Source organism: Gorilla gorilla, chromosome 2, assembly GCF_029281585.2.
Source record: "Gorilla gorilla gorilla isolate KB3781 chromosome 2, NHGRI_mGorGor1-v2.1_pri, whole genome shotgun sequence".
In the NCBI taxonomy this organism is placed as follows: domain Eukaryota; kingdom Metazoa; phylum Chordata; class Mammalia; order Primates; family Hominidae; genus Gorilla; species Gorilla gorilla.
In genome coordinates, this window is record NC_086017.1 from 39,841,215 (window position 1) to 39,866,720 (window position 25,506).

Below are 25,506 nucleotides of genomic sequence, written 5' to 3' on the forward strand. Positions count from 1 at the left end.
TTAATTGTCTTTTCAGAATTGCAAGAATATATGGTTAAATTTCATGTTCTTTGCTATATTTAGCTATCAATCAAAAAGCACCTATGCGATAAGAAAATTAAAAATCTGGACATTCTAGGCACTTTAAGTGTGAACTTCTGCCACATATTTTCATTTCTCTGTGTATACCAAAGACAAATACTTATCTACAAAATTTGACCATTTTGATGATTATTATGAGACATTTGACAGTGTGGCTTATTGAAAACAGTCTAATTATATTTAGGGATTAAAAGAAATATTTTATTGATAAAAATATAAATATACTCTGATTATTGCCTTGAACCAGTGATTATAAGGAAAAGCATTAATTCATTCTCTATATGAAAACACTCATTGAACATTTATCAATATCTATAAAGGTGGGAGGTTTCAAAAAATAATACCAAATAGTAAATTAGGAAAGAAAAGATTGAATAAATATAGAGAGACTTTTAATAAATATAGAGAGACTTTTCAAATTCTAAAGAAGAAATTTAGGGAATTTCAGCGACAGAATTAACCACGAACATCTGAAATTTGACATCACTGCAGGTATCCAGGACTACAAATAAAACCAGGAAAATTTATCAGGATAGGCGCTCTTCTTAGGCCTACTAACGACCAAATAAAATCACCTATGCCTCTCTGGATTCCAAAAATATATTCCTGATTGTGACCAATTCCAGAAATCCACTCTTGCCAGCATCTGTGAGAAACAAAAAACAAAATAGAAAGGGTGAAGGAAAAGCAAACCGAAATTAAGGACAAGTTTTGTTGTTGTTTTCTTAAAACTTCTTGATGACTTTCAGTTCATATACCAGAAAACAAAACAAATCAAATCAAATTACTGAAGAGAAAATCTACTTAATAGCATCCTTTAAAAGATTTCCAAACTTTGATGTATATTTTTATTAAGGTCAGTTTCCATTGTTATCCCAAATGGTATAGACATGATACAGTGAAATATGCCAGGAAAATGTTTGGACATACAAGTTTGTATTGGAATCCTGAATGAGGATAAATTGTTATTTATTGTGGATAAATGTGCAAACCTGGTTTAAAAGTTCCAAGTATAGGCAAAATTATTTTCTGACCACTCAACTACTCCAACGACTTCTAATGGCAAGGCTTCTTGGTGTCACATTATCTAAATGTGCCCTCTGGGTTTCCTCTGAGTACTTATTGTGACTTCATGTAGCTGAGAGCATCTCTACTTAAGCCAAATAGAAGAGGGGTACTTACAGCCTATCTAGAGAGGGCCCTTTGCTGAAGCAAGTAAGGCTTTTATGTTCTTATTTGCCTCCTTAGGGTGTTGTTGCTGATACCTCTCCCCAGACAGTGGCACCTTCATCCCAGGACACCAGTGGTCAGCAGCAACAGATAGCAGTGGACACATCCAACGAACATGCACCTGCATATTCTTACCAACAGTCTAAGTAAGTCTGGGCTGTGCTAAGCTCTTTTCCTCAAGATCAGCCATCTTGACATCACTCTCTCATGTTGTATGTGTTAGCTTTTGCTGAAATATAAACCATCCCAAACTTAGCAACAGGCATTTATTTAGCTCACGATTATGTGGGTTTGAAATTTGGGCTAACTTTGGGTGGATGGTTCTTCTGATCTTGACAGGAATCAAACATCTAACAGGAATCAAACATCTAGGAACAGCTGCTGATTATCTATGCATCTCTGCTTCTGGGTGTTGCTAGCTGTTGGATGTGTGATGGAAGTGACTAGGCCATATGTTTCTGATCCTCCAGCAGGCTAATTCACATGGAAGTCTCAGAATTTCAAGAATAGTAAAGAACAAGCCCAAATGTACAAGCACTCTTAATTCTGTTTATTACTAATTTTCTACTGTCTCATTAGCCAAAGCAAGTCACTTGGCCAAACAGTCAATGTAGCAGTTCACTTTGAAAAAGCTTGATATAGAGAGAGGCACTGCAGCCATTAAAAAAAAAAGCTACCATATTTATTATTGGAAAAATTGTAATATTCCTACCTGAAACTGAATAGAGTCTCAAGCTCCTCACTCTTAAATGAAGACAGTAACACTCCCCCTTGTAGGGTTACTTTGAATACACAGTTAAATGTTGATGAAAAAGAGTATTGTAAGATATGAAGCAATATAAAATATGGTCTTATTCAGGAATAAAATGGCAAGGATTTTCAGAATTACTCTTGAAAATCCTTAAATCACTCATAATGCAAAGTACATTTGGCTTTGTGTTGAGTAAACATTTGGCAAACTTTGGTAAAGTTTGAGGGCTGTTTATTGAAACCAAAAGAATTTAGAAAAGCAAAGTCTTTATACAAGTGTCTTGGCATGCAAACTATTCAACTTTGTAGATAGCAATAAAATCCCTGATGAATAGAGAATCCCCCGACAATCCTGCCTGTCTACAGAGTGCTGCTCCATTATTTAAAATAATTTTCTTATTAAAGAAAAAAATTATTCTGATATTTGTTAAAACATTAAGAAATTTTTTATTAGGTTGGTACAAAAGTAATTGCGGTTTTTGCCATTAAAAACCGTAGGTATTAGGCCGGGTGCAGTGGCTCACGCCTGTAATCCCAGCACTATGGGAGGCCGAGGCGGGCGGCTCACGAGGTCAGGAGATAGAGACCATCCTGGCTAACACGGTGAAACCCCGACTCTACTCCGGGGTGGGGGCGGGGGGCTGAGGCAGGAGAATGGCGTGAACCGGGAGGCGGAGCAGCTTGCGGTGAGCAGAGATTGCGCCACTGCACTCCAGCCTGGGTGACAGAGCAAGACTCCGTCTCAAAAAACAAGAACTATAGGTATTAAAATTATTGCAATAGGGGAAGAGAGAACATGCTCAGTTCAGAACACAGCAAAGACAGCTGGGGATCTGTAGCCAACAAGCGGAGTGAGGGGGTCAGTGAGTGGGGAATTACTGCTAACCTAAATTGACAGGATTTTTGCTGAAGGCAGATCAAGGAATGATAACATCAAATGTAGGGGATGAGAAAATTGATCAGATATTGAGGGTGGTCATATCAACGATAGGCAATTCTCTTTAAACTGACTTAGCAAGATTCTTGCTAAAACTAGGGTATAAAGAACTGGCAAGAATGGGGGCAAAAGTCTACGCCTACTCAAGAAGGGGCCTCAGTAGCCTGACTAAAAGTTGAGCAAGAAGAGAATCTGTTTAACTTCAGTATGCATTAAGAGATTTGTTTGTTAGATTCATCAAAGCAATAAACTCTTTTATGTGTGGTTTAGGTCTAAAGTCAGTTTTACAAATTAAATTTGCTCAGAATATGACTTAAACTTACAAATATAAGGTATTATTATGATTGCCATTTTTAATAGCAATAATGATTTTCAGAAAAGATTGTTACTGAGTAAAGCCATATGTTTTTGTTAATTTAATTGACATAGCCTGTGTGAATCACTTTTATGTGCAAAACTAATACTGTGGTAGACTCTGAAACTCCAGTCCAAGCATATTGAAATTTTTTTTCAGCCTGGTCAATGGGTTATATGTGGGGAAAGAGCAGATATTGGCTATGTATAAAGCATAGCGAGAGACATTGGTGGGAGATGAGAAATACTGTGGGTAATGGGAAATTTTATGTGACCATTTGACTGAGCCACAGGGTACCCATATATTTGGCAAAACAATATTTCTGGGTATGTCTGTGAGGGTGATTTTGGATGAGATTAATATTTGAATCAGTTAAAGCAGATTTTCCTCCCTGCTGTGGGAGGCTTCCATCCAATCAGTTAGTTGAACCCCTGAATAGAGCAAAAAGATTGAACCTCTCATGAATGAAGAAGGAACTGCTGTTACTTGACTGCTAGAGCTAGAACATTGGTCTTTTCCTGCCTTTGAACTTAAACAAAAATATTGGTTCTTCTTAGATCTTGAGCCTGCCAGCTATAGAACTAGAATTTACATCAACTGTTTCAGTTCTCAGACTTTCAGACTCAAACTAGAATTACACTGTTGGCTCTCCTGGGTCTCCAGTCTGCCAGCTGCAGATCATAATTGTGCAAGTCAATTTCTTATTTTAAAAAATCTCTGTATCTCTCCTCTCCTCTCTCATATGTGTGTGTATATATATACGTATACGCACACACACACACAAACACACAGTTACTTCTGAAATTGGTTTTCTGATCTGATTATGATTAAAACTAATGACTCTGTTCCTAGTAGTAAAGAGAGCATTTATATTCCATGACATGATCTGACAATGGAAATATGCAAAATATCTCAATTAGATACTCCTAATCAACCACTTATAAGAAGCAATGAGATGGGTGACTTATGTATATGACATTTTCAAACATTTTTGGGAAATTAATGAATATGATTGTCTGATTGCTCCTAATATCACTAGACAAGGTGGGGGAAAGAAGAAGATGCATTCAGGGATTCAAATGTTCAGCTTAACCACTGTATAAATGACTTGAAGGTTTCTATGTCTGCCTTGAAAAAGCCCTTTATTTCCTATAGCCACATGGCTGAGATTGCTGAAAATCAAACCCAGAATCTCATCCTATGACAGGCTGAATTACAATAAAAGTTGAACTCCTAATTTCATGAGTATCTACTGTTAAAGTGAAGGCATTGATTGGGAAAGAGTGGGATCCTGTAATCGGCACGGATATATGGGGGGAAAATCCTAATCAAGCTGGGGACAGTGAGTCCCTAAATATGATGAGTGTTCTTTGCCAGTGGAAGAAGCCTCCCCATGCCCAGTGAGAGTGGCTTCTCCACTACAATTGGGAGTGATTTCTCTACCCCTGTGTGAGGAGATTAACCCTGCATGGCCTGAAAAAACTGGAATGGCCTCCCCTGAGTCAGTTGTCATGTAAGACAAAGCTGAGTCTTCTTAGGACTCACCTCCACCACCCCTCTTTGTTTCTAGATCTATAACTAGGCTTAAGCCTAGCAAGCCCCTAAAGGTGAGGTGCAAAATATCACCTATCAGGTGGTGTACTACACTTCAGAAGAACTACTTGGGTTTTTTACTTTACACAGACAGAAATTCAGGGAACAAGTGTGGAAATGGATATCAAGGATGTGAGATAATAATGGAAGGAACATAACGTTGGATCAGCCCAAAGTAATTGACATGGGCTCACTAAGCATAGATTCTGCAATTAATGTTGCAACTCAAGGAGTTATTGACTCTAATAGCTTAGTTTGTTGACTAAAACATGGATCAAGAGATGACCCACAGTGGATATGCTAGTCCTACTTTGATTTAACCTAGAGGAAGAGATTCAAAGCCTTTATTGGAGTGGATTTATCATTTCAGATCTACTCACCTACACTGGGAGGGTCCAGAAGACATTTCGCCACAACTATAAGAAATACATGTGTGAGGGGAGCCTTCACATCCTTGAATAACTCTGTAATTGCTTTTCTCTGTAGCCCAGAACTTACAGTGGGAACTATAGTCACTGAATTGGGAAACCTAAATGCAATTAGAGTGATTGGATCCTGAGTGACTGGGGCCAGGTGGCAACATTCAATCACCAAAAGCAAGGTTGGCATGGTTACTGTAGTGGACAGCAGAGTTAAAACAGCAACCAGAATTGTCTGGCTCATGCAGACTTACGACATTGGCTGGTTGATCATGGTATTCCTAGAAGTAAAATACACAGAAAGTCTACTAAATTCTTATTTGCCTTATATAAGCAGAAAAGTTCTAGGTCAGGTGAATAAATGTCTAACTTGAATCATAAAGAGAGAGATTCATCATACTTCAATAAATTCCCAGACTTAGCCAGTTTACAGACCAAGAATCCATTGCCTGAAGAGGAAATTGGGTTTCCTCAAAGAAGGACACTGATAAACTATCAAAAATGTATACTGTTAATTTTTCTCTCAGCCTTCCCAAAAAGGACCGATTGCCTCTGACCAAAGAAAAGGAAGAAGAAGAAAAAAAAAAAAGACAGATCTTTCAGAGTCTATTGGACACAGGCTCTGAACTGACATTAATTCCAAGAGACCCAAAATGGCACCATCGTGCACCAGAGTATAGACATACAGAGGTCAGGTGATCAATGGAGTTTTAGCTCAAGTCCTTCTCACAGTGGATTCCATGAATCCCCAAGCCCATCTTGTGGTTGTTTCTGTAGTTCTAGAATGCTCAGTAGCTTGCAGAGTCCCCACATTGGTTCCCTGACTTGCAGAATGAGGACTTTTATGGTTGAACAGGCAAAATGGAAGACACAGGAACTGCCTCTACTTAGGAAAATAGTAAACCAAATTCAATAGTGCATTTCTAGAGGGATTGCAAAAATTAGTGTTACTGTCAAGAACTTGAAACATGCACAGTGTCGATTTCCATTATAACTCCATTTAACTTTTCCATTTAGCCTGTGCAAAAGACAGATGGAACTTAGAGAAGGACAGTAGATTGTTGTAAGCATACTGCATTAGTCTGTTTTCATGCTGCTGATAAAGACATACCTGAGACTGGGTAGAAAAAGAGGATTAATTGGACATACCTGAGACTGGGTAGAAAAAGAGGATTAATTGGACTTACAGTTCCACATGGCCGGGGAGGCCTCAGAATCATGGCGGGAGGTGAAAGGCAGTTCTTATATGGCAGCAACAAGAGAAAATGAGGAAGATGTGAAAACGGAAACCCCGGCTAAAACCATCAGATCTCATGAGATTCATTCACTACCATGAGAACAGTATGGAGGAAACCACCCCCATGACTCAAATTATCTCTCACTGGGTGCCTCCCACAACACATGGGAATTATGGAAGTACAATTCAAGATGAGATTTGGAGCCAAACCATGTCACATACTCAGGTGGTGATTCCAATGACAGTGGCTGTATCAAATGTGGTTTCATTGCTTGTGCAAAGTAACACAGCCCTTGGTACCTGTTAGGCATCTGTTGATCTGGCACATTCCTTTGTTTCTCCATTACTGTCAATAAGACCCACCAGAAAGCTTGTTTTCAGCTTTCAAGGCCACCAACATACCTCCAATGTCCTACCTCAGGAGTATATTAGCCTAGGCCATAATTTAGTTTGCATGGATCTTGATGATCTCTCCCTTCCACAAGATATCATACTGGCCCATTATATTCATGACACTATGCTGATTAGACTTAATGAGCAAGAAGTAATAACTACTCTAGATTTATTAGTAGAACATTTGTGTGTCCAAGACTGGTAAATAAATTCAACAAAAATTCAAGGAACTTCTATCAGTGATTTCTAGAGGTCCAGTGTGGTAGGGTTTGTGAAAATACATCTCTAATGGTGAAAGATAAGTTTAATCCTGTTACATCTAGTATCTCCTATCACCAAAAAAAGCACAATGCTGAGTGGCTTCTTTGGATTTTAGAGGTAGTATATGGGTGTGTGACTCTCACTCATTTATTGAGTGACACAAAGAACTGCTAGTTTTAAATGGGACTCAGAACAAGAGAGGGTTTCACAACAGGTCCAGGCTGCAATGGAAGCTGCTCTGTCACTTGAGCCATATAATTCAGCAGATCCGATGGTGCTTGAAGTGTCATTTGCAAATAGGGATGCTATTTGGAGGTTGTGACAGGCTCTTACAGGTGAATTGCAGTGAAGGCCCTTAGGATTTTGGAGCAAAGCCTTGCCATTCTCTATCAATAACTACTTTCCTTTTGAGAAACAGCTCTTGGCTTGCTACTGGGCCTCAACAGACACTGAACACTTAACTATGCGCAATCAAGTTACCATGTGAACTGAGCTACCTGTCATGAACTGAGTGTTATCTGACTCACCGAGCCATAAAGATGGACACGCAGTACTCCATCATAAAATGGAAGTGGTATATACATGATCAGGCTTGAGCAGACCCTGAAGGCACAGAAAGCTACATAAAAAAGTGGCCCAAATATCCATGTTTCCCACTCCTGCTATCCTGCCTCTTCAGGTCTAGTTTATAGGTGGCTCTTCATGATACACAGGCACAACCGACAGTGGGCAGCTGAGACACTGTAGTCCATTTCTGGGCCATTCGTGAAGGACAGTAGTGAAGTGAAATCCTTTCATTGGGTAGAATTCATATCAGTGCCTCTGGCTGTTCACTTTGCTTGGAAGGAAAAATGGCCAGAAGTATGACTATATACTTAATCATGGGCTATATCCAAGAGTTTGGTTGGATGGTAAGGGACTTGGAAAGAATGTGATTGGGAAATTGGTGACAAAGAAATTTGTGGAAAAGGTATGTGAAAATCTTAGAGAAGACATTGATGGTCCATGTAAATGTCCATCATAGGATCACCTCCACAGAGAATTTTGATAATCAAGATATAAGATGAATATGTGTCTGTGAATATGAGTCAGCTCTTTCCTCAGCTGCCATTCCTGTCATTGCCCAATGCACTCATGAACAAAATGGCCATGGTTACAGTGATGAAGGTTATGTGTGAGATCAGCAACATGGACTTTTGTTCACCAAGGAAAACCTGCCATAGGCACTGCTGAGTGCCAGCAACATATCCCTGATATGGCACCATTCTCTGAGGTGATAAGCCAGCTAACTGGTACTAGGATGATTACACTGGACTACTTCCATCACGAAAGGGGCAATATTTTCTTCTTACTAGACAACAAACTTACTTTGGATGTGGAATTGCCTTTCCTATACATAATGTTTATGCCAAAACTACCGTCAGTGAACTTAAAGAATGCTTTATCCACCATCATATTATTCTACATGACATTGCTTCTGATCAAGGAACTCATTTCACAGCAAATAAGGCATGGCAATGGGCCCAGGCTCATAGAATTCACTGATCTTGCTATGTTCCCCACCACCCTGAAGCAGCTGGCTTGACAGACAGTGGAATGTCCTTTTGGAGACTCAATTACAATGCTAGCTAACTGGCAATACCATACAGGGATGGGTGAAGGATTTCTGAAAGGCTATATGTGCTTTGAATGAGTACCCAATATATATGGTGCTGGTTCTCCTATAGCCAGGTTTCATGGGTCCAGAAATTAAAAGGTAAAAATGAGAGTGGCACTACTCACTATTACCCTTAGTGACTCACTAGCAAAATTTTTGCTTCCCGTACCCATGACATGTTCTGCTGGCCAAGAGATCTCAGTTGCTAAGGGAGGAATGCTTGCACCAGGAGAGACGACAATAATTCTACTGAACTAGAAGTTAATACTGCTGCTCAGCCACTTTGGACTCCTCATGTTTCTGAATCAACAGGCAGATAAGTGAGTTACTGTGCTGGCTGAGGTGATTAATCCTGACTAACAAAGGGAAATCGGACTACTACTCTACAATGGAGGTAAGGAAAAGAATATGTGGAATACAGGAGATCCCTTAGTGTGTCTCTTAGTATTACCATGCCCTGTGATTAAGGTCAATGGAAAATTACAACACAATCCAAGCAGGACTACTCAATCCAATGGCCCAGATCCTTCAGGAATGGAGGTTTGGGTCACCACCAGGTAAAGCATCATGACCAGCTGAAGTACTTGCTGAAGGCAAAGGGAACACAGAATGAATAGTGAAAGAAGATTATTATAAATATCAGCTATGACCAGCTACAGCAATAAAGACTGTAATTGCCATCAGTATCTCCTCCTTACCTTTTCATGGATACATTTATGTGCGTGTATGTTTATATGTTAACATATATATTAAGCAAATATCTTCTCTTACTCTCATGTATAATTGTATATTGACTTCATATCATAGTATTTAAGTATTGTTCATTTTACATCAGTATTTAAGTTACAAAATATCAAAGAGGAGAGTAAACATCACTCAAAGACTTCACCTCTATTTCTATGAAAGGGGTTAGTGTGTTTTCATCCATATGTAGGATAGTTGTATCATGTTATAAGGAATCATGTCCCTGTTATTGTCTTTACTTAAAGATTAAATACGGTTTGTGAAGATGCATATGAATGCCAAGTTGACAAGAAGTTAACTTGTGATAGTTAATTTTATGTGTCAATTTGACTGGACCATGGGATACTCATGTAGTCTGTCAAACATTATTTCCGGGTGTGTCTGTGCGGGTGCTTTTGGATGAGATTAATATTTGAATCAGTGGACTGAGTAAAGCAGACGGCCCTCCCCAGTATGGGAGGTCCTTATCCTATCAGTTGAAGGCCTGAACAGAACAAAAAGCTGAGCCTCCTCTGAATAAAAGAAAACTCCTGGCGGACTAAGCTAGAACATTGGTCTTTTCCTGCCTTTGGATTTGAACTGAAACATTGGCTTTTCTTGGGTTTGAGCCTGCCAGCTCTGGGACTTAAATTTATATCATCAGCTTTCCTGGTTCTCAGGCTGTCAGACTCAAAGTGGAACTATACTATCAGTATCAGCTCTCCTGGGTCTCCAGATTGCTGACCACAGATCTTGGAGCAAATTTTTTATAATAAATATCTCCTATTTCTGTTTCTTTAGAAAATTCTCACTAATATACTGTTTGCCAGAAACACCTCTCAAGACTCAGTGAGTAGGTGAAACTGGCTTTGGTTGTGCCAAAACACAATAAGGAAATGAATGATCCTAGAACCTTCCTGCTAACTGTTTAATGATGTCTGGATAAATGGAAAAAAAAAGCTTTCATTTATCCAATCAACAATTAATTATTGAGCACCTACTATGTGAAAGGCAGCATTCTAGGTGCTAGGGAAAGACTAATGAAGGAGGCAAATGCCTCCCCCACTCTCTGGGAGTTTACTTCTAGTAGTAGACTTATAATCAATGGATCAATCGGAAAATAATCAAAAAGAGACAGAGCTACAAAGCAGATTATTTTAAAAGATTATTTTGATACAAAGTGACCAAGTACCTAAGATTACGTATCAGAGGAAGCCTGTCTATACAGTCTTCAGATCTGAAAGCAATTAGAAGCTAATAATGGAGAGATTTGGAGAAAAAATATTTTAAGCAGATGAAACAGGAAGTTCAGAGGCCCTGAGGGGCCACCTGAAGCTTGAATGTCCTGAACTAGACAGGAGAGTAACAGGAGATAAGTCAAACATGACAGCTGTTATAGAGTCTTTGGCCCTTGGCTACTTGGCTTTGTGTCCAGTAATTATACTTTGTTATATTCTAAGTGAGCTAGGAAACTTTTGGAAGGCTTTAAAAAAAAACAGGAATGACATCAATGACTATTACCAATGGATACTAGGTAAAGAGGAGCATGTTTCAAGGATGGATTTCAGAATGCAAATTTTTCCCCTTCTTGCAACTATCCAGAATCTCCTTCTCTCCCCGCCCGATTAAAGAAGCTTTAGTTGGTTCCACTTGTGAACCTCCAGTGAAGTGCTCTCTTCTCTCTCAAGGCTGTCCCTACCTAGGTGTAAGGCACATTTGCCTGCTCATTGTATGATGTGGTGGGGAAGCAGGTGTTTTGCCTGATCCAAAGAGAGCATCTCTGCCTCTAATGGATTCTGGTGACAGTCTCCCCATCACCTCCATACGCAGGTCCAGCTTCACTTGTGGTACCAGCATTATGCCAGATATTGTACTAGGAGACAGGATCCCTGCCCTCCAAGGCTTACAATCCAGTAGATGATTTAGATCTACATATGAATTATCTATATCTATCTATCTATGTACTGCAATGAAGAAAATGAAAGGAACTCTCTTCAAAAGTACTGTAGTAACAGAATGCACATCATTTTTCTTTTCTGGCTGTATAAACATTAATGGAAGTTTTGGCAACTGGATCTGGGTCTTATGGGAAAAAGCAATGTTCTAGGCAGAATAACAGTTTGACCAAAGTTCAGGGGTGGGAAAGCTCAGAGTATTTCTCTGAGAAATGAAGCAGACTAATAGAATAGTGTGAAAAGGCAGATTTGACCCAGATTCTAGTATCATGTGTCATACTGAGGTGCTTGGACAGCGTTTTCTTTGCTCTAGGACTCCTATTCCAGCTGAAGTAGACAATGCACTTGGAAGCATTGAAAATCCACAGTCCTATTATTTCAGTGATTCACACAGGAGGAGGTAAAGGTCTGAAGTATGATGGTAGTGGGTATAATGGTAGGGTAGGGAAGTAGACTAGGGATAGACCAAAGAAAAAGAAAGAAACAAATAAGACTTAAAAATTCCAAGCAAAACAATGAAGTTATTGATGCCATTAACAGAGGCAGATGAGCTAAAAGCCCAGGAAGGCCTGATTTTTGGAGAAAGACAAGGAATCTAATTATTCTGAACACACCTTGGAACATAAAATATTTCAATGGTGTGACATGTGAAAAGTGTGGCATGTGAAAACCACTTACATTGCCCTATGGACATTAGACCTGGAGAAAATTTTAACAGCTCCTGCTTATATTCTCTTTTTTGATTTGATACAAAGTGCTAGAAGTTTTTGACTTACAGCAACCATAGCAACACAAAATTGAATGAAACAAAATGAATAAAGAAAATTAATTTGTAGATGGCAATCACTCCTGTAAATTTGTAAACAGGAATAATTAATGTGACTCTATCTAAGTTTATGTCAATTTTAGCCACAGTAAGACATGAGATTCTTCACAACCATTCAAGGAAGACACTGGTAATTCAGCTTAGCATTTGGGTCATAAAAACTGGGTTTCTTTTCATTGGTAACCATCACTGGGGAAAGTTTGAGGGATGCAAGAGCACCCACGGAGGCACTCTGTAAATATTTAACAAGCATTAATTAGAAAGTAGGCATAACACAATTTATACAGTTTGCTCTGTATACTTGAAGTCCCAGTTCTGTTTTTAGAGATAACCTGACCATATCTTACATGAAAAATTCACTCAGGTTAGATTTGACCATTTTCTGGAGATAGGGTGATGTTATCCTTACAGAAGCCCCCAGAAAATTATTCAATGACAGTCCAATTTTGAGATCAAGCTCAAACAACATCCTAAAGTTAGTTATATGCTACAAATTTCCCCACATTTTTAATATTTAAAGCTTTTTTATTTAAAAAAAATTATAGACAGGGTCTCACTCTGTCACCTAGGCTGAAGTGCAGTGGTGCAATCATGGCTCACTACACCCTCAAACTCTTGGACTCAGGTGATCCTTCCTCCTCAGCCTCCCAAGTAGCTATGATTACAGACACCTATCACTTCACCTGGTTTTTCCCCACATTTTTATTGTATCCTTCCTTTTCTTGTAAAGTGTAGAATATCTCTAAAATAATTTAACCAATCCACATTATCTTGAATACTCCAAGTTTCACAAATGGCAGCTCATTTACAGCATCATTATGCTAATTAACATGCTACTGCTTTCATCAGGCAGCCCATTTCTAACAATCATTATGTTAATTGAGATACAATAGCTTTAAGTACTTGTACAAACCTCTGGCCTTTCTCATTAAATGCTAGCTGACCTCCTGTGGGGTGTGAAATTCTGATTAGGGCAGCAAGTGTTCCTGAAAAGTAGCTTAACCCATTATATATACATTTAACATCACAATGTCTACACTAAAGATATTGTAAAGTACAGACTTCATAACAGATGGTTTAAAGAGAAGAGTTTGAGAAATATAAATGATGTACCTATGAATTAAGGGACTATATTTGGGATATATGTTGGCAAATATTTAATATTCCAAATTCCACATTTCAAGGTAAATCAAAGGACTTCACATTTTAGTATTTATGGAGTTTTCTTTCCCCCGTTGTTAAAAGAGGCTACTTGAGGGATAAAAGACTACATATAGGGTACAGTGTATACTGCTCAGGTGCCAGGTGCACCAAAATCTAAGAATTCATCACTATAGAATTCATTCATGTAACCAAAACCACTTGTACTCCAAAAACTATTAAAATAATAATAAAAAAGAGGCTACTAATGCAAAAGGATTCCAGATTCTTATCAGAGAAGGAGGAAATAACTGTGGTTTGTTTTGGAAATTCTATGGAAATTCCAATTCCCACCCAAGTTATCTGTTTTCCTTTGTGCTATGTAGGAAACCTTAAAAATAACTAGATCTGAAAACCATGTCTTCAATCAAAGTTAAATTCTAATATGTGGAATCAGAAGTCCTTGGTTCAGATTCCACTTTTACCACTTCCTAGTTATCACTCAGCCCTCTGGAGCCTCATTTTACTCTTCCTTAGAGTGGGAGGATTACATCAGTGTTCTCCAAAGAGTGTTAATTAGGTCTCTAGTAATGAGGGAGGATTTGCCACTATGCCCTGGAGTTGGGGTGGCATGAGAGGGAAGCACTTTCTGGTCAAATTATGTTGGGATACACCGGTTTAAACTCAGTGAAATAGTTTGCTTATTTCATTTTTCTTCAAAGTCATAAAAATACTAATTTATATGACCTCCTAGAGCATCCAATAAATACAGCCAATGTTTTACTTCCAGAAAGATTAGGGTGTGTGATGGCTTCCTCTCAGGGAATTCTAAGAGGCTTTTTTAAATTATTATTTATGTTTTATATATATATATATAGAGAGAGAGAGAGAGAGAGCGCCAGAGTCTCACTCTGTCACTCAGGCTGGAATGTAGTGGCATGATCTCAGCTCACTGCAACCTCCACCTCCTCATTTCAAGCAATTCTCCTGCCTCAGCCTCCCAAGTAGCTGGGATTACAGGCATGCACTACCATACCCAGCTAATTTTTGTATTTCTAGTAGAGATGGGTTTTTGCCATGTTAGCCAGGCTTATCTCGAACTCCAGGCCTTAAGTGATCCTCCTGTGTTGGCCTCCCAAAATGCTGGGGTTACAGGCATGAGCCACCGTGCCTGGCCTCCAAGATTTTTTAAAATTAAATTATTAATTCTTCCTATCCATGAGCATGGAAGGTTTTTCCATTTGTTTGTGTCCCCTCTTATTCCTTGAGCAGTGCTTTGTAGTTCTCCTTGAAGAGGTCCTTCACATCTCTTGTAAGTTGTATTCCTAGGTATTTTATTCTCTTTGTAGCAACTGTAAATGGGAATTCACTCATGATTTGGCTGTTTGTCTGTTATTGGTGTATAGGAATGCTTGTGATTTTTGCACCTTGATTTTGTATCCTGAGACTTTGCTGAAGTTGCTTATCAGCTTAAGGAGATTTTGGGCTGAGACGATGGAGTTTTCTAAAAATACAATCATGTCATCTACAAACAGAGAGAATTTGAATTCCTCTTTTCCTAATTGAATGCCCTTTCTTTCTCTTGCGTGATTGCCCTGGCCAGAACTTCCAATACTATGTTGAATAGGAGTGGTGAGAGAGGGCATCCTTGTCTTGCGCCAGTTTTCAAAGGGAATGCTTCCAGTTTTTGCCCATTCAGAATGATATTGGGTGTGGGTGTGTCATAAATAGCTCTTACTATTTTGAGATACATTCCATCAATATCTAGTTTATTGAGGGTTTTTAGCATGAAGGGCTATTGAATTTTGTTGAAGGCCTTTTCTGCATCTATTGAGATAATCATGTGAAAATGGCCATACTGCCCAAAGTAATTTATATATTTAATGCTACCCCATCAAGCTACCATGACTTTCTTCACAGAATTAGAAAAAACTACTTTAAATTTCATATGAAACCAAAAAAGAGCCCGCATAGCCAAGACAATCCTAAGCAAAAAGAATGAAGCTGGAGACATCACACTACCTGACTTCAAACTATACTACAAGGCTACAGTAACCAAAACAGCATGGTACTGGTAGCAAAACAGATATATAGACCAATGGAACAGGTCAGAGGCCTCAGAAATAACACCACATATCTACAACCATCTGACCTTTGACAAACCTGGTAAAAAGAAGCGATGGGGAAAGGATTCCCTATTTAATAAATGGTATTGGGAAAACTGGCTAACCATATGCAGAAAGCTGAAACTGGATCCCTTCCTTACACGTTATACAAAAATTAACTCAAGATGGATTAAAGACTTAAACATAAGACCTAAAACCGAGGGAGGAGCCAAGATGGCCAAATAGGAAGAGCTCCGGTCTACAGCTCCCAGCGTGAGCTATGCAGAAGACGGGTGATTTCTGCATTTCCAACTGAGGTACTGGGTTCATCTCACTGGGGAGTGCCACAGAGTAGGTGCAGGACAGTGGGTGCAGCGCACTGTGCATGAGCTGAAGCAGGGTGAGGCATCACCTCACCCGGGAAGCACAAGGGGTCAGGGAATTCCCTTTCCTAGTCAAAGAAAGGGGTGACAGACGGCACCTGGAGCCCACCACAGCTCAAGGAGGCCTGCCTGCCTCTGTAGGCTCCACCTCTGGGGGCAGGGCACAGACAAACAAAAAGACAGCAGTAACCTCTGCAGACTTAAATGTCCCTCTCTGACAGCTTTAAAGAGAGTAGTGGTTCTCCCAGCATGCAGCTGGAGATCTGAGAACAGGCAGACTGCCTCCTCAAGTGGGTCCCTGACCCCCAAGTAGCCTAACTGGGAGGCATCCCCCAGTAGGTGCAGACTGACACCTCACATGGCTGGGTACTCCTCTGAGACAAAACTTCCAGAGGAATGATCAGGCAGCAGCATTTGCGGTTCACCAATATCCGCTGTTCTGCAGCCACCGCTGCTGATACCCAGGCAAACAGGGTCTGCAGTGGACCTCTAGGAAACTTCAACAGACCTGCAGCTGAGGGTCCTGTCTGTTAGAAGGAAAACTAACAAACAGAAAGGACATCCACACCAAAAACCCATCTGTACGTCACCATCATCAAAGACCAAAGGTAGATAAAACCACAAAGATGGGAAAAAAACAGAGCAGAAAAATTGGAAACTCTAAAAATCAGAGCGCCTCCCCACCTCCCAAGGAATGCAGCTCCTCACCAGCAATGGAACAAAGCTGGACAGAGAATGACTTTGACGAGTTGAGAGAAGAAGGCTTCAGATGATCAAACTACTCCGAGCTACAGGAGGAAATTCGAACCAAGGGCAAAAAAGTTAAAAGCTTTGAAAAAAAATTAGATGAATGGATAACTAGAATAACCAGTGCAGAGAAGTCCTTAAAGGACCTGATGGAGCTGAAAACCAAGGCACTAGGGCTATGTGACGAATGCAGAAGCCTCAGTAGCCGATGCGATCAACTGGAAGAAAGGGTATCAGTGATGGAAGATGAAATGAATGAAATGAAGCGAGAAGAGAAGTTTGGAGAAAAAAGAATAAAAAGGAACAAACAAAGCCTCCAAGAAATATGGGACTATGTGAAGAGACCAAACCTACATCCGATTGGTGTATGTGAAAGTGATGGGGAGAATGGAACCAAGTTGGAAAACATTCTGCAGGATATTATCCAGGAGAACTTCTCCAACCTAGCAAGGCAGGCCAACATTCAAATTCAGGAAATACAGAGAACGCCACAAAGATACTCCTCAAGAAGAGCAACTCCAAGACACATAATTGTCAGATTCACCAAAGTTGAAATGAAGAAAAAAATGTTAAGGGCAGCCAGAGAGAAAGGTCGAGTTACCCACAAAGGGAAGCCCATCAGACTAACAGCTGATCTCTTGGCAGAAACTCTACAAGCCAGAAGAGAGTGGGGACCAATATTCAACATTCTTACAGAAAAGAATTTTCAACCCAGAATTTCATATCCAGCCAAACTAAGCTTCATAAGTGAAGGAGAAATAAAATCCTTTACAGACAAACAAATGCTGAGAGATTTTGTCACCACCAGGCCTGCCCTAAAAGAGCTCCTGAAGGAAGCACTACACATGGAAAGGAACAACCAGTACCAGCCACTGCAAAAACATGCCAAATTGTAAAGACCATCAAGGCTAGGAAGAAACTGCATCAACTAATGAGCAAAATAACCAGCTAACATCATAATGACAGGATCAAATTCACACATAACAATATTAACTTTAAATGTAAATGGGCTAAATGCTCCAATTGAAAGACACAGACTGGCAAATTGGATAAAGAGTCAAGACCCATCAGTGTGCTGTATTCAGGAAACCCATCTCACGTGCAGAGACACACATAGGCTCAAAATAAAGGGATGGAGGAAGATCTACCAAGCAAATGGAATACAAAAAAAGGCAGGGGTTGCAATCCTAGTCTCTGATAAAACAGACTTTAAACCAACAAAGATCAAAAGAGACAAAGAAGGCCATTACATAATGGTAAAGGGATCAATTCAACAAGAAGAGCTAACTATCCTAAATATATATGCACCCAATACAGGAGCACCCAGATTCTTAAAGCAAGTCCTTAGAGACCTACAAAGAGACTTAGACTCCCTCACAATAATAATGGGAGACTTTAACACCCCAATGTCAACATTAGACAGATCAGCGAGACAGAAAGTAAACAAGGATATCCAGGAATTGAACTCAGCTCTGCACCAAGTGGACCTAATAGACACCTACAGAACTCTCCACCCCAAATCAACAGAATATACATTCTTCTCAGCACCACACCACACCTATTCCAAAATTGACCACATACTTGGAAGTAAAGCACTCCTCAGCAAATGTAAAAGAACAGAAATTATAACAAGCTGTCTCTCAGACCACAGCACACTCAAACTAGAACTGAAGATTAAGAAACTCACTCAAAACGGCTCAACTACATGGAAACTGAACAACCTGCTCCTGAATGACTACTGGGTAAATAATGAGATGAAGGCAGAAATAAAGATGTTCTTTGAAACCAACGAGAACAAAGACACAACATACCAGAATGTCTGGGACACATTCAAAGCAGTGTGTAGAGGGAAATTCATAGCACTAAATGCCCACAAGAGAAAGCAGGAAAGATCTAAAATTGACACCCTAACATCACAATTAAAAGAACTAGAAAAGCAAGAGCAAACACATTCAAAAGCTAGCAGAAGGCAAGAAATAACTAAAATCAGAGCAGAACTGAAGGAAATAGAGACACAAAAAACCCTTCAAAAAAATCAATGAATCCAGGAGCTGGTCTTTTGAAAAGATCAACAAAATTGATAGACCACTAGCAAGACTAATAAAGAAGAAAAGAGAGAAGAATCAAATAGATGCAATAAAAAATGATAAAGGGGATATCACCACTGATCCCACAGAAATACAAACTACCACCAGAGAATACTATAAACACCTCTATGCAAATAAACTAGAAAATCTAGAAGAGATGGATAAATTCCTCGACACATATATCCGCCCAAGACTAAACCAGGAAGAAGCTGAATCTCTGAATAGACCAATAACAGGCTCTGAAATTGAGGCAATAATCAATAGCTTACCAAGCAAAAAAAGTCCAGGACCAGATGGATTCACGGCCAAATTCTACCAGAGGTACAAGGAGGAAGTGGTACCATTCCTTCTGAAACTATTCCAATCAATAGAAAAAGAGGGAATCCTCCCTAACTCATTTTATGAGGCCAGCATCATCCTGATACCAAAGCCGGGCAGAGACACAACCAAAAAGGAGAATTTTAGACCAATACCCCAATGAACATTGATGCAAAAATCCTCAATAAAATACTGACAAACCGAATCCAGGAGCACATCAAAAAGCTTATCCACCATGATCAAGTGGGCTTCATCCCTGGGATGCAAGGCTGGTTCAACATAAGCAAATCAGTAAATGTAATCCAGCATATAAACAGAACCAAAGACAAAAACCACATGATTATCTCAATAGATGCAGAAAAGGCCTTTGACAAAATTCAACAGCCCTTCATGCTAAAAACTCTCAATAAATTAGGTATTAATGGGACGTATCCCAAAATAATAAGAGCTATCTATGACAAACCCACAGCCAATATTATACTGAATGGACAAAAACTGGAAGCATTCCCTTTGAAAACTGGCACAAGACAGGGATGCCCTCTCTCACCACTCCTATTCAACACAGTGTTGGAAGTTCTGGCCAGGGCAATCAGGCAGGAAAGGGAAATAAAGGGTATTCGATTAGGAAAAGAGGAAGTCAAATTGTCCCTGTTTGCAGATGACATGATTGTATATCTAGAAAACCCCATCATCTCAGCCCCAAATCTCCTTAAGCTGATAAGCAACTTCAGCAAAGTCTCAGGATACAAAATCAATGTGCAAAAATCACAGGCATTCTTATACACCAATAACAGACAAACAGAGAGCGAAATCATGAGTGAACTCCCATTCACAATTGCTTCAAAGAGAATAAAATACCTAGGAATCCAACTTACAAGGGATGTGAAGGACCTCTTCAAGGAGAACTACAAACCACTGCTCAATGAAATAAAAGAGGATACAAACAAATGGAAGAACATTCCATGGTCACGGGTGGGAAGAATCAATATTGTGAAAATGGCCATACTGCCCAAGGTAATTGATAGATTCAATGCCATCCCCATCAAGCTACCAATGACTTTCTTCACAGAATTGGAAAAAAACTACTTTAAAATTCATATGGAACCAAAAAAGAGCCCACATCACCAAGTCAATCCTAAGCCAAAAGAACAAAGCTGGAGGCATCACGCTACCTGACTTCAAACTATACTTCAAACTATACTACAAGGCTACAGTAACCAAAACAGCATGGTACTGGTACCAAAACAGAGATATAGACCAATGGAACAGAACAGAGCCCTCAGAAATAATGCCGCATATCTACAACTATCTGATCTTTGACAAACCTGACAAAAACAAGCAATGGGGAAAGGATTCCCTATTGAATAAATGGTGCTGGGAAAACTGGCTAGCCATATGTAGAAAGCTGAAACTGGATCCCTTCCTTACACCTTATACAAAAATTAATTCAAGATGGATCAAAGACTTAAATGTTAGACCTAAAACCATAAAAACTCTAGAAGAAAACCTGGGCAGTACCATTCAGGACATAGGCATGGGCAAGGACTTCATGTCTAAAACACCAAAAGCAATGGCAACAAAAGACAAAATTGACAAATGGGATCTAATTAAACTAAAGAGCTTCTGCACAGCAAAAGAAACTACCATCAGAGTGAACAGGCAACCTACAGAATGGGAGAAAATGTTCGCAACCTACTCATCTGACAAAGGGCTAATATCCAGAATCTACAATGAACTCAAACAAATTTACAAGAAAAAAACAAACAACCCCATCAACAAGTGGGCAAGGAATATGAACAGACACTTCTCAAAAGAAGATATTTATGCAGCCACAAGACACATGAAAAAATGCTCATCATCACTGGCCATCAGAGAAATGCAAATCAAAACCACAATGAGATATCATGTTACACCAGTTAGAATGGCAATCATTAAAAAATCAGGAAACAACAGGTGCTGGAGAGGATGTGGAGAAATAGGAAGACTTTTACACTGTTGGTGGGACTGTAAACTAGTTCAACCATTGTGGAAGTCAGTGTGGTGATTCCTCAGGGATCTAGAACTAGAAATACCATTTGACCCAGCCATCCCATTACTGGGTATATACCCAAAGGATTATAAATCATGCTGCTATAAAGGCACATGCACGTGTATGTTTACAGCGGCACTATTCACAATAGCAAAGACTTGGAACCAACCTAAATGTCCAAATAGTCTGGATTAACAAAATGTGGCACATATACACCATGGAATACTATGCAGCCATAAAAAATGATGAGTTCATGTCCTTTGTAGGGACATGGATGAAACTGGAAACCATCATTCCCAGCAAACTATCGCAAGGACAAAGAACCAAACACTGCATGTTCTCACTCACAGGTGGGAATTGAACAATGAGAACACATGGACACAGGAAGGGGAACATCACACACCGGGGACTGTTGTGGGGTGGGGGGAGTGGGGAGGGATAACATTAGGAGATATACCTAATGCTAAATGATGAGTTAATGGGTGCAGCACACCAACATTGCACATGTATACATATGTAACAAACCTGCACATTGTGCACATGTACCCTAAAACTTAAAGTATAATAATAATAAAATAATAATTTTAAAAAAAGACCTAAAACCATAAAAACCCTAGAAGAAAATCAGGACATAGGCATGGGCAAAGACTTCATGCCTAAAACACCAAAAGCAACAGCAAAAAAAAGCCAAACTAGACAAATGGGATCTAACTAAACTAAAGAATTTCTGCACAGCAAAAGAAACTATCATCAGGGTGAACAGGCAATGTACAGAATGGGAGAAAACTTTTGCAATCTACCCATCTGACAAAGGTCTAATATCCAGAATCTACAAAGAACGTGAACACATTTACAAGAAAAAAACAACCCCATCAAAAAGTGGACAAAGGATATGAACAGACGCTTCTCAAAAGAAGACATTTATGCAGCCAACAAACATGAAAAAAAGCTCATCACCACTGATCATCAGAGAAATGCAAATCAAAACCACAATGAGATACCATTTCATGCCAGTTAGAATGGCAATCATTAAAAAGTCAGGAAACAACAGATGCTGGAGAGGATATGGAGAAATAGGAATACTTTTACACTGTTGGTGGGAGTGTAAATTAGTTCAACCATTGTGGAAGACAGTGTGGTGATTCCTCAAGGATCTAGAACCAGAACTACCATTTGACCCAGCAATCCCATTACTGGGTATATACCCAAAGGATTATAAATCATTCTACTATAAAGACACATGCCCATGAATGTTTACTGTGGCACTGTTCACAATAGCAAAGAGTTGGAACCAACCCAAATGCCCATTAATGATAGACTTGATAAAGAAAATGTGGCACATATACACCATGGAATACCATGTAGTCATAAAAAGGATGAGTTCATGTCCTTTGTAGGGACATGGATGAAACTGGAAACCATGATTCTCAGCAAACTAACACAAGAACAGAAAACCAAACACCACGTGTTCTCACTCATAAGTGGGAGTTGAACAGTGAGAACATGGACATCGGGGGTGGAAGCATCACATACTGGGGACTGTCAGGGAGTGGGGGGATAAGGAAGGGATAGCATTAGGAGAAATACCTAATGTGGTTGATGGGTTGATGGGTACAGCAAATCACCATGGCATGTGTGTATACCTATGTAACAAATCTGCACGTTCTGAATATGTATCCCAGAACTTAAAGTATAATTTAAAAAAAGAAAAGAAAAGTTAAATTATTAAAGAAGTCTAACAGTTTCATCTACATGTTGTAATTTAGATACCTATGTAAAAGATTCCATTCTTTCAAGGACAATTTTTAAAAATATTCATGCCTTTCTTTATGGGTGCCCTAACCACTTCTTTAAGTTTACCTGTGAGTAATCCAGTAGAGGGAATATATTGTGACGTTTTTCCACACTCTGGATCACAGAATCCCACTTTTTGCATAGCATTACATGAAGCTAGTCTGTCAGGAATTATTCTGGAAAATATTGCTTCATTTGGCGATCTCTAAGACTTCCTCCTGCTCTAAAATAGATTTCTAAGATTATCGTTTGTTACGTTCCAATATATTCACTGTGCCTTTTTTTTTTTGAGGGTGGAGGAGTGATGAGAGGATTCAAAATGACTCTGTATTCTTAAATTCAGTGAAATTCCTACTCTACCATATTTACTCTGACTTTAGAAGGCCCTCATCTCAACCCTGGTATTGCAAGTTCTTTTTATACTTCAAATCTTCTCTGGCTAACTGAATTGCCATGAATACCAAATTTCTATACATTGTCAGTATATCAATGATGAGCAAATTATGTCCTTCACATTTGTGAGTAATACAACATTCTATGTATTATAATATATTGTAATAATACATTGTATGTGCACTGTTTTACCGTTTGCAATTGATTTCCATATTCCTTATTTCTTCACTTGAATTCCTGTTTTCAAGTTATTTCTTTTTATTTTATTTCTTATTTATTTTATTATTTCTTATTTATTTTATTTCTAAAATGTCCAACTTAAAATGTTCTTGTTGCCAAAGATCCCAGCCTAAAAAAAATTAAAACCTTTCTGTTTTTAGGAATTTCAGTGCAATCCATAAGTATTATGTAAATGTGCACATTCACATTTATTCTAGGACAGAGGAGATCGGCAGGAGTGAATTCACTTCTTTTAAATGGCAAGATCCTTTTCACTTCAAACTTCAGCTAGCAAATATGAACTTGTAAAGTACTACCATCTATTTGCCATCATTTGTTTTCATGTGGCAATGGGACCATTTTAAAGACCAAGCAAATTATGGGAGAGGGTTATTGGAAACATTTGTGTACAGTTATAAAACCTAAAGTAGTTCCAGCCTAGCTCATAAATATCAATGCTTTTGAGACCAGTGAATATCAAGTACTTGAGCTTGATGGGTCAGGTATTCTATGCACTGTAGTCCACTGAATAAGACATCATTCACTGAGCAGCTGCTTAAGAGATTCATGGTGTTTTAGGCATTTTTGGTTCAGTACACAATAATACCAGAGTAGAAGATGGCAGTGAGAACAAAGAATAGACTCTCCCCCAACACACACACACAAAACTATATAACCAAGAAAAAAAATTGTTCCCTTAGTAATATAGATTTTTAGACATAAATGGAGTAAGTCTATAGTTTGCAAAGCTAGAGATAGTTAAAATATAAACCATGGTTCCCATAACTACCACTAATAAAATTTTTTCTTATTGTTGCTACTGTATGAAAATTGTAATTGCTTTACTTCTTAGAAGATATCTCACTTTCTCATATAACACAGAAATATATTTTTAGGGACTTAACCTGTTGATAAAAATTGAATATTCGATCTCTCAGCTAGTTGCTTTCCTCACATGATTTTAGGAAGAAATTAATCAGGTTCCTAATTGCAGTAGCTGGCTCACATGATGGCTTTTTGCAAATTAGGAAACTATGTCCTTTCTGGGCCATCTCAAGCTAAACATTACACAGTTTAAAACACTGTGAATTGGGGTTAAAGCTTTCTTGCAGGGTACATACCTGGGGGAGCAGACGACGGGCTGAAATTTAGCCCCCACTCCCTCAATCATACATCTTATATAGTAAACAATCTGTAAAACTATACATAGTAACACTGAGTCAAATTTACTAAATGAAGCAACTGTGCATCAGAAGAACTTGCATAACTTTTTGCTGGCATCCAATACCCTGAGCAAAGAGGCCTTCAGCTAAATGTAACTTACAGATAATACAGAGGTTCTTCTTTCTATAGCACCACTCTGAAGTTCTTTTACAAACTTCTAATCTGTGGGCAAAAAAGCTAAGAGTAAAGTCATCCTGCTGGAAGGTTAACCTTGCAACATAGAAGAGGCAGTAGCAGAAGTCTTTATTTGACATGAGCTAAGCAAAGTGGCATATAGTAAAATGATATTTTTCCAGTTAAACACCTATTGTGTATATACCACTCTGCCTAAAGGGTAAAGGGTAGAAGTAAAATATAGTTCCTGCTCTCACAAATTTATAATCTTGACAGGGGGAATGAACAAGAAAGTAGAGAAGGGGAAGAGGAAAAGAGAATAAAACTGCATTGGCCTCTTAACTGTCTCACTTATTTCCTCAGGCAATAAGCCTTATGTAAATGTACGTGATGAATACCATGAGATAACATACAACCCAGTTATTTTGGGTGCATAGTAAAGAATCTCATATTTGTTGCTGGAATTAGTGATGATTCCTATAGTAGTTTTGAAGGAACAGAATTATTCAAAGGATCTGTAAGGAGCTATAACATAA

General features: G+C 38.9%; 1 protein-coding gene across 8 annotated transcripts in view; it reads left to right on the forward strand.

The window, feature by feature from the left end:
- The window catches only part of RBMS3 (RNA binding motif single stranded interacting protein 3), a 754,317-nt gene that overhangs the window by 722,031 nt on the left and 6,780 nt on the right, over positions 1-25,506 (forward strand). For all 8 annotated transcript variants that reach the window (XM_004033784.5, XM_031009629.3, XM_055383255.2 and 5 more), the window contains one exon: positions 1,330-1,457. In XM_004033784.5, the coding sequence (XP_004033832.1) occupies positions 1,330-1,457 (128 nt within the window). The remainder of the gene's footprint in view (positions 1-1,329; positions 1,458-25,506) is intronic.